This window comes from Echeneis naucrates, chromosome 2 (assembly GCF_900963305.1).
Source record: "Echeneis naucrates chromosome 2, fEcheNa1.1, whole genome shotgun sequence".
Classification (NCBI taxonomy): Eukaryota; Metazoa; Chordata; class Actinopteri; order Carangiformes; family Echeneidae; genus Echeneis; species Echeneis naucrates.
In genome coordinates, this window is record NC_042512.1 from 18,161,805 (window position 1) to 18,172,107 (window position 10,303).

The 10,303-nt window shown below is 44.6% G+C and overlaps 1 protein-coding gene across 1 annotated transcript; it reads left to right on the top strand.

The window, feature by feature from the left end:
• Positions 1 to 3,212: 3,212 nt before the first annotated feature.
• LOC115051261 (NLR family CARD domain-containing protein 3-like) lies at positions 3,213 to 8,815 on the top strand. The gene is made up of 11 exons (XM_029514586.1): positions 3,213 to 3,304; positions 4,220 to 4,297; positions 4,374 to 4,511; positions 4,584 to 4,691; positions 4,768 to 4,843; positions 4,950 to 5,175; positions 5,292 to 7,092; positions 7,164 to 7,337; positions 7,465 to 7,629; positions 7,716 to 7,762; positions 7,850 to 8,815. The coding sequence occupies exons 2-11, from the start codon at positions 4,251 to 4,253 to the stop codon at positions 8,392 to 8,394; spliced, it is 3,327 nt and encodes a 1,108-aa protein (XP_029370446.1). The 5' UTR covers positions 3,213 to 3,304; positions 4,220 to 4,250; the 3' UTR covers positions 8,395 to 8,815.
• The last annotated feature ends 1,488 nt before the right edge of the window (positions 8,816 to 10,303 follow it).

Below are 10,303 nucleotides of genomic sequence, written 5' to 3' on the forward strand. Positions count from 1 at the left end.
GTTCCCTCCAAACGTAAAATAAAACCCTTCTGTAATCAAGTTGATGTTTGTAGACGTATAGGGCACATCCCCCCGACCCCCCTGGAAAAAAAAGAACAAAAAAAAGTTAAAACAAAAAAAACAACCAAAAAAAAAAAAAAGAAAGATGGCCCAGATTACAGATGAATGATATTTCTGGATCTGATATTTGGTTTGTAACTTAATACACTGAAATGGCACACTGAGAACTTAAAGTGTTGGCTTGTGTCATTCAGGAAGAGTTTGAGTGGATTGCATGAGGAGGACATCATGACGATAATAGTTTGTGACATATTGTTTGTGGTCAGAAATGCACTGAAGCAGCTGTCAAACAGTGAAACGGGTTTCAGGCCTCACTAAGACGTTTACCCAACAAAACATGGTGCTTTGTGTGAAAGCAGCGAGCTAATGACGACGATGATGCTTCTTATGATTCATACCGCTGTACAAATATTATTCTTTCAAGACATAAAACCATCCTGTGATGTTGACTTAATTATCTTCTTATTCTCAGATAACAAACTGTTTTAGCTCGCCAGTTTTAACCCTGAAAAATAGACGTTTAGCTAAATAGAAGCTTGAATTCAATCTAAGTGTTTTCTTAGTGTGAAGACTTTTATCAGTGAGAAAAAAGATTCTGGGGTACAATAAAACATAATTTGTTATCATGCAACTATGAGATAGTTAAGTCATTATCTTTGGCAAAAATGAACCAAACAAAGCAAAGTTTCAACGTCTGAAGAAAACAGGACCATAAGATATTTTGGCTGCTCTTGATTTCCGTAGTTTGACATGATGTGATGCTGTTTATTTCAAATATTTCTCTGGCTCTGCGTCTTCGCTGGTGTTTTACAGCTCTGAGACTAATCGCAGAAGAGCTGCGGCGCATGGAAAATTCATGCTGTACGGACCAAACCTGACATGTAAATAACACTGAAATTATGAATCAACATAAACCAAATGGGCTGGAAAATTGGTTATGTAAAGTAAAATAAAGAAGACATTACTCATTTACGCTAAATCTATCTGTACAGCACACAAAGTAATCTGCTAAATGTGTGTTTTTTTTATTCACATATTTTAAAAATCTTATTGGACTGCGTCGACCAGTACAGACACACTGCAGATGCCCTGTCAGAGAAATATATTCAAGAAATCGGAGTGAAACATCTCCTCAAATATCTGAAATATCAAACTCAACACATCCGACACAGGGTGACCTCCGCAGCACCAGGTCAGCTCGGTGCCTCTAAATTCTGCCTCAACAGCTGATCCATTCTCTTAAAGCTTAAGTTAGAATGTGTTTTGGTCTGAGATCTATACAAAGTGCTGTCCAAAAAGTTCACCACTTTCCCGTGGAGTCTTCCCGTATGAATGTAATTTATAGACACACATGGAGCTGTTGGTTTTAGACTTTTAGCTTTGTTAAGTGGAAAACTGGTCAGCTGGATGTTTCGCGCTGCTGTTGAGGAGAAAAGATGTTTGACTGTCCTGAATAATTTTACAGCCTGACACAGTTTCATTGTGTCTTTTAGAGACCTCGTTTTCAGTGAGTACGTTTAAAATGGCTCCTTTTTCCCAAATGAGATGACTGACTGACCAGAAAATGTTTTCTGGTGCCAAGCAGCTCCTGATTTATTCATTTAAACTTAGAAATAAATGTCCAGTTCTCTCATAGAGAGATCACTTTGTATAGATCTGGATACAATATCTTAAAAATAACCTGTGTAGCACATAAAAACTAAGATGGTTTCTGAGTAGCTGAACAATAAAAGACAGATTATTTCTTTGCCCACAAAAAAGACTGCAAATGAAAAAGAAAGTGATAATGTTGCTTTTCAGACTCATTCTGCCCCATAGCATTGAAATCCCATCGGTCGATTGAACAGGGAGCCATTTTCCATTTGAAATCAAAACCAACAGATGTTGAGCTGGGCTGCTCGAGACAATCAGAGGGGATTTTTCAGACCTGCGCCGCAGCATACCTCTCTTTGTGAACGCCCTGAAATGATGAGAGACGCTCCTCCGGAGCTCTGGAATTAAATCAGAACAAAAATAACCCCCGACTCACTCACAGACCTCAGAAAAGAAAAAAAAAACTGCCCATCTTGGCTTTCTTTTTACATTTGTTCCACCTTGACCTGTGGCCAAAACGAAAATGCATCGCCAGTTTTTAGTTTTCACTGATTTAAAATCTCAAGGTCACCCTAAAATACAAAAACTTTTCTTTGGTAAAATGTAAAACAAAAGTTACAAAAAAAAAAAAAAAACAGAGAAAGCAAAAGAACAAACAAACATTTATTCCAGTAGAAAAAGAAATAGATGAATATTTGCTGGCAATTATTTTTCTAACAAATAAATGTACATATGTCTTTGAGAGATGCTATTTGCTGTATACATGTTCTGAAATGAGGCGACGACCCCTGTGGGATTGCTTGGAACAACAGCAAGGTCCAGTAAACAACGTTTCAGTAATGTGCAATACAAAACGGCATGCTGTTTTCAAATGAGGATCTTCATGTACTGTACTATGCAACCGCAAACTGTGTACATCGCTTCATGCTGTGGCTTCTCCCACCGACCAACCCTTTTCCAAGCAGCTTCATCACAACTTTTAAGGGAAGTTTTTGTGTTTGTTGTTTTGTTTTTTTTTGTTTTTCCTGTGGAAGGTGAAAACTTAAGCGGCTAATGCGGTATTGCATGCATAATATACCATTCTAATTTATAAAAAGAAGTGAAAAAAAAAATACATGAACTTGGAGGTGTTTGTGTTTAAGGCAAGGCAACAAGTGACTTCAGATATTTCTTTTTTTTTTTTTTTCAAAATAAAAGAGTGGTTCTAAAGATGTGTAAAGAATCTTTTTCCTGAAATCAGCCATCATCAAAAAACTCTGACTAAATCACTGAGTGTTTTTAGCAAATGATCCAAGTTTGTTGAACTGATATTTATTCAAAATATAAAAGGAAACACTCATTTCAATCTTAAATCTGATTTTTTTATTTTTTTTAAAGATTTACATAATAATTAAAAAGACTATAATTACATTAGAAAAAACAAGCTGGTGGTTTTTTTCCACAGTCACACATTTCCTGTTTCAGTCCTGTTCAGGTTTTGATTTCAGCTCCTGGATCAGGAGGAGCACCCGAGCTGGGCGGGGCCTAAAGTGAGGAAGTCCCCTCCACTCCAGTCATTTCCTGGTTGGTGACGCAGTTTTAGTAAAAACAGACAGAGCCTCAGTCAGCTAGTGTCTACATCAGCAGAGTCCCTTCATCTGTGCCGGAGAAGGTAAGACTGCCCTCCTTTATTTCTATCTGTTGTACCTGATTCATGTTTTTCTGTCCAAATTCTGGAAAATGAAACAAAACAAACAGCTCTCAAAAGAGAAAGCTTGGCTCAAAAAGGCAGGCGGTTTGATCAGCTCACCGGCACCAGGAGACAAATCTGACTCAGAAACACATGGATCCATATCCAAATGTCCAGAACCAAGACTGAGCAGGACCCGGTCCAGCCTGAAGTCCAACCTTCAGGTTTCAGTCCACCGCATGTGCACACACACACACACACACACATACACACACACACACACACACACACACACACACACACATATACACACACACAAAACGCCCCTGTGTCACGTTACTTGATGACACAATACACAGAGAAGAGATGTCAGATAAACACAGTGAAACTAGCTGAAGATGAAAACAAACCTGATTGATTCATATCATGTTCCTGTTCACGTCAAGTGTTCCTCTCTCTATTTCCTCTTTTTTATTTCTGTTTTTTGGGATTTTTTTTCTTTAGGAGAAAAGATAGAAAAATACATAACATCAAGTCAAAGTGCTGCTTCATTCACAAAATCTCTTTTTTGTTCTTGCACTTCCTCCATTTTGAATATTTAAGTTGACATTGAAGCTTCATTTTGACTGAGCCAGGATAAACTGTTTTCTCTGGTGATATGTAACTGTTTAGATATAAAAATAAAACAGTTTAGTTTCAGCCCTCTGATTGTGAAATAATTAGAATGAATAGAATAATAAAGTGATGAAATGACATTGGCTGCACTTGCCATCTTATTTTTCCAACCTGGTGCAGTTTTATATTTTCGCCAGCAGATGTCCAGCTGTGAGGGTTGTTTCCATGTTTTTTGCTGCGTGCTGTCACAGATGGAACAATGTGTTTGTTATTCCACGACAGGAAGCCGGTTTTATGTCCATGACGGCGCAGCATGAGTCCACCTGTTTTACTGCAGAGACAACTTTCATTAAAGACGCCGTAAGTGGACGTTCCGTCTGTAACCTGTCTCACACTGTCCCGTCACAGCTCACAGGTTTGTCTCTTTGTCTCGCAGGATCTTTGAGATACCCTATTCTCCTGACCCCGAACCAGAACCTGGACCTAAACCCGGACCCAGTTGTGTGTCCCTGAAGAGCAACCAATCAAAGGAAATCCCTCTTGCGTTTAAAAATGGACTCTGTCATGATCGAAGGTGAGCTGAAACAGTTTTGTCTTAACTGTGGCCGAACTTCCCTCTCTGACAGTCTTTCTCAACATCTACCAGGATCCACAAGAGTCCAGAGTCCTCTGGATCAGAACCTGATCCTGCAGCTCCACCCAGCTGTGTGTCCTTGAAGAGCAACCATTCAAAGTCTAGCCCTCTTCTGTTCAGGTCAGCCGTTAATCCACTTTTTATTCTATTCCTATTTCTAAAAACAGAAATAAAACATTACATGATTCTTCTCCAGACCGGCGCAGGAGAGCCCAGATGTTCTCGATGATCTGTGTGCTCAGCAGCAGACAGTCCTGAACTCCATATTTATGGTCTGTACACGAAAAACAGCGACTTTTCTCTGTTTCATGTTTCCGCCAGCTGACTGTCTGTCTCTGAAACAGCGATTGGTTTTAGTTTCTCATGTTTCTGTTCCAGCAACTGGAGGAGAAACTCCTCACCTTCGTCCAGAAGGAGCTGAAGAGGATGCAGGATGTTCTGAGTCCAGATTACCCAGAATGCTTAGAGGGTCGCAGCGAGGATGAGGAAGCGTTTGAGGGCGATGTGGAGCAGAAGAAGAGCAGCAGAGAGGCTTTTCTGAAGGTTGTACTAAATATCCTGAGGGGGATGAAGGAGGAGGGGCTGGCTGACCGTCTGCAGAGCAGTGAGAGACTTTCTTACTTTCACCCATCAGAAATGTTTTACTCTTTTCGTGATTCTGCTAAATCCTCATTATGAAAAGGCCACTTTTCTCTGATTGGCTGTTTTGTTTGGTTCAAGGATCTCCTGCAATGTGCCAGCGTAACCTGAAACTAAACCTCAAGAGGAAGTTCCAGTGTGTTTTTGAAGGCATAGCTAAAGCAGGGAACCCGACCTTTCTGAACCAGATCTACACAGAGCTCTACATCACCGAGGGGGGCGCCGGAGAGCTCAACAAGGAGCACGAGGTCAGACAGATCGAATTAGCGTCAAAGAAAGTGGAAAAGAGAGAACGCAAAATCAGGTGTGAAGAAATCTTTAAAGCTCCGCCTGGAAGAGACGAGCTGATCAGGACGGTGATGACGAAGGGAGTCGCCGGCATCGGCAAAACGGTGCTCACACAGAAATTCACTCTGGACTGGGCCGAAGGCAAAGACAACCAGGACATCGAGTTCACGTTCCCCTTCACCTTCAGAGAGCTGAACTTGCTGAAGGAGAAGAAGTTCAGCTTGGTGGAACTTGTTCATCACTTCTTCTCTGAAACCAAAGAAGCCAGAATCTGCAGCTTTGATCACTTCCAGGTTGTGTTCATCTTTGACGGTCTGGATGAGTGTCGACTTCCTCTGGACTTCCACAACACTGAGGTCCTGACTGATCCTACAGAGTCCACCTCAGTGGACGTGCTGCTGACAAACCTCATCAGGGGGAACCTGCTTCCCTCTGCTCGCCTCTGGATCACCACACGACCTGCAGCAGCCAGTCAGATCCCTCCGCAGTGTGTCGACATGGCAACAGAGGTCAGAGGGTTCACTGACGAGCAGAAAGAGGAGTACTTCAGGAAGAGGTTCACAGATGAGAAGCTGGAGAACAAAATCATCTCCCACATCAGGACGTCACGAAGCCTCTACATCATGTGCCACATCCCGGTCTTCTGCTGGATCACCACGACGGTCCTGGAGGACGTGCTGAAGACCAGAGAGGGAGGAGAGCTGCCCAAGACCCTGACGGAGATGTACATCCACTTCCTGGTGGTTCAGTCCAAACTGAAGAACATCAAGTTCCATGGAAGAGCTGGGACGGATCCACACTGGAGTCCAGAGAACAAGAAGATGATTGAGTCTCTGGGAAAACTGGCGTTTGAGCAGCTGCAGAAAGGAAACCTGACGTTCTATGAGTCCGACCTGACGGAGTGCGGCATCGATATCAGAGCAGCCTCCATTTACTCCGGAGTCTTCACCCAGATCTTTAAAGAAGAGAGAGGCCTGTACAGCAACAAGGTCTTCTGCTTCGTCCATCTGAGTGTCCAGGAGTTCCTGGCTGCTCTACACGTCCATCTGACCTTCATCAACTCTGGAGTCGATCTGATGTCAGAAGAACCAACCACCTCCCAGATCATGTCCGAAGCAGGAAACGATGACTCTGCAGGGACACACCTCTACCAGAGCGCCGTGGACCAGGCCTTACAGAGTCCAAATGGACACCTGGACCTCTTCCTGCGCTTCCTCCTGGGTCTTTCTCTGCAGACCAATCAGACTCTCCTACAAGGACTGATGCAGACAGGAAGTAGCTCATGGACCAATCAGGAAACAGTCCAGTACATCAAGAAGAAGATCGAGGAGAACCCTTCTCCAGAAAAGAGCATCAATCTGTTCCACTGTCTGAACGAGCTGAAGGATCATTCTCTGGTGGAGGAGATCCAGCAGTATCTGAGATCTGGTCGTCTCACCACAGACCGACTGTCTCCTGCTCAGTGGTCGGCTCTGGTCTTCATCCTGCTGTCGTCTGAACACCATCTGGATGTGTTTGACCTGAAGAAATACTCGGCTTCAGAGGAGGCTCTTCTGAAGCTGCTGCCAGTCGTCAAAGCCTCCAAGAAAGTTCTGTAAGTCCGACCTGATTTTATTCACAAGTCACATTTCATGAGCTTCACTTAAAATCTCTTTCCCTCCTCAGACTGAGCGGCTGTAACCTCTCAGAGAGAAGCTGTGAAGCTCTGTCCTCGATCCTCAGCTCCCAGTCCTCTAGTCTGAGAGAGCTGGACCTGAGCAACAACAACCTGCAGGACTCGGGGGTCAGGCTGCTGTCTGCTGGTTTGAAGAGTCCACATTGTTCCCTGAAGGCTCTCAGGTCAGACTGGTGTCTCTCTCTGAGTCCAGTGTTTCCAGTGTATCTAAAATGACACTTACTGACACAACACGCTGACTTTATTGGACTGCACTGATCTGCCACTTGTGTTGTTTTTGTGTGTCTGCAGCCTGTCAGGATGTCTGATCACAGAGGACGGTTGTGCCTCTCTGGGCTCAGCTCTGAGCTCCAACCCCTCCCACCTGAGTGAGCTGGACCTGAGCTACAACAATCCCGGAGACTCGGGGGTGAAGCGGCTGCTGGCTGATCCACAATGGACACCAGAAACTCTCAGGTAGGATCAGATGCTGCCAGAAACTAACAGGAGAGGACTTTGTGTGTCGGACTTTAGTGCATCATCATCCCACATCTGTCTTTCAGTGTCGACCCCTGCGGAGTTCAGTGGCTCACACCCGGTCTGAGGAAGTGTAAGTGGAAACAAACAAATATACTGTGATAGAAGACCCAAACAACCACCCGTTTGTGTGACATTGTTGTGTGTCGCTCTCCATCAGATTTCTGTGACCTCACACTGAACCCAGACACTGCGCACAAATTCCTCCAGCTGTCTGAAAGCAACAAAAAGGTGACCGACCTGAGAAAAGACCATCTGTATCCACATCACCCAGAGAGGTTTGACTACTGGCCCCAGGTCCTGTGTGATACTGGTCTGACTGGCCGCTGCTACTGGGAGGTGGAGTGGGCTGGGAAGGTGTACGTCGCCGTCAGCTACAGAAGTATAGGAAGGAACGGAGACAGCGACGGCTCCAAGTTTGGAGGGAACGATCAGTCCTGGTGTCTGACGTGCACCGATGGGGGGTACAACGCCTGGCACAACAACAGCGGGACGCTCATCCCTCAGCCCTCCGACTCCTCCGTCTCCAACAGAGTGGCTGTGTATGTGGACTGTCCTGCAGGCGTCTTGTCCTTCTACAAAGTCTCCTCTGACACTCTGATCCACCTCCACACCTTCAACACCACGTTCACCGAACCTCTGTATGCCGGCTTCGGATACGGGGTGAAGTTCAACGCTTCAGCGTTTCTGTGCCCGCCGCCATGACACATGAACAAAGACTGAAGTCTGGACCACAGAGGGAGTCTGTTTCTGCATTATTCTGTACATTTTTACACCAAAACATGATTTTTGCTGCTATATTATTATTTAAGATTGTATATAAATGTAAAGCTGTAAAGCAGTATTATGGCAGTTTACACGTTTATTTATTTAAATCAGTGCTTTTATGTCACCATTTATTTTATCCACTGTGTGACCCAAATTAACACAGCAATTTACAAAGATAAAGCTGTTACTAATGTAATCTGTCTGTATAGTTCAGATCACTTTTTGTTATTCATAGCTCACAAAACAAATATTTTAAATGTCCATATTTTTATACACATTATCCCTAAAATGTTATCTTGTGTGTTTAATATGAGAATGTTGTTTTCCACTGACTACATATATAAATATGAATCCCTGTAAAAACAATCTTCATCTGTGTATTTATGGTTCAGAAATACACATACACATGGTTCATTTGGCTGCAGAAAGCTTTTATTACGATTATCAGTTTTTAAACTTTATTTCCAGGCTGGCCTTTCTAAATGAATGAAGCCTGTTTCAGGAGTCAGTCCACATGAATGATTGTGACCTCCGACGTGACGTCAGAATAAATAAACATGGAGCTGGCAGCAGCAGACAGCGAGCGGCTAACTGCTAAGCTAACTTAGCTACCGGAAGTGAAAAAGAGCCAGAGTCATTTAAGAAATGTAGAAAGTTTAGAGCTGAAAAAAAAATTTGAACTTTTCATTTACGTTTTTAGTAAATGAAGGGGAATGGCGGCGATAAGCTAAAATAATAGAGACGGCAACAGGAAGTTAAATACAGTTGCCGGAAGTGACGTGAGCGACGTACGCACGCAGGTCAGCGTGTTGCCGGAAGTGAGGGATCTGCTGCGGGTTGTCTGCAGATGAGATCGGACTTTCAGGAGGAGAAGGGGAATAAAGAGTCGGAGGGACTTCAGCTCTCATGTGGTGGCAGAATCGTTGACTGTCGGCGGCTTTCAGCAGCGCGAAGAGACCGGAAGCTTCCTTTTGTAGGTGATTTGCAGCTTTGATGAATCGCATGCTTTGAAAATAAAGAGCCTCCTGCAGAAAAGCCCAAATGTGACATGTCGTGGGTGGCTCAGCGGCCGGATGGGGTTCGAGTCTGGGTTCGATTCTGGGCTTCCCCGGAACCGGCGGTTCGAGGGGCGGGGCCACAGGGGCCCTGTCCTGTCACTCATCTGTCGTTTTGGTGGGTGCAGTTCCGCGGCCAGCCGCTGGGGGCAGCAGTGTCTTTGAGTCCTCTGATCAACAGAAAGTAAGAGCAGGTGACACCGGTCAGATAATTATGTGTTTTTGAAGACTATTTTATTTCCTTTGGAGCTCAAAATGAGTTCTAAGGTGTGAGCGGTGAAATCAGTCCTGGAGCCACCACTGCCGAACCCCAAACCCCAACTCTGCCTGGCCCACAGCCAAGCTGGTTGTCCTCTTTGTCTGTTTCACGACAACTGAAAGGCTCTGCTGAAGGCCTCAGGCTTCAGGGGTTGGATAGCTCAGTGTGTATTCACGCTGGCTATAGGACCCGCTGGTTATGGGTTCAATTCCCACAAGTGTAAATGCTAAGTCTGGAGGAGTCAGGTCACTGGGACCTGGGGAGAGTAACCATCCCCCCCACACCCTGAGTTTGGGTGCCGATACAGTAGAATTTAGCTTAGATGGGGGGCTTTTAGGGGGTTGTTGGGTTCTCGCGGCAGCGACGTTAAAGTGCTCGTCCGCTCATAGTCAGGAGGGGTGGAGGGGTTGTGGAGGGAGGGCTGAGAACCCACCCGGCAGCGACGTTAAAGTCGCTCGTCCGGTCATAATGTGTCGGTGCCTGATCTCTGGGCCTGAGCAGGGATGAGGTCTCCTGAACCTCCAATAGAGTA

Bases quoted from the DNA above. Each gene is read 5' to 3' on its own strand.
- LOC115051261 (XM_029514586.1), top strand. From the start codon at position 4,251: ATGAGTCCACCTGTTTTACTGCAGAGACAACTTTCATTAAAGACGCC. The intron at 4,844-4,949 runs GTCTGTACACGA...TTTCTGTTCCAG, and splicing joins TCCTGAACTCCATATTTATG to CAACTGGAGGAGAAACTCCT. The intron at 7,093-7,163 runs GTAAGTCCGACC...TTCCCTCCTCAG, and splicing joins AAAGCCTCCAAGAAAGTTCT to ACTGAGCGGCTGTAACCTCT.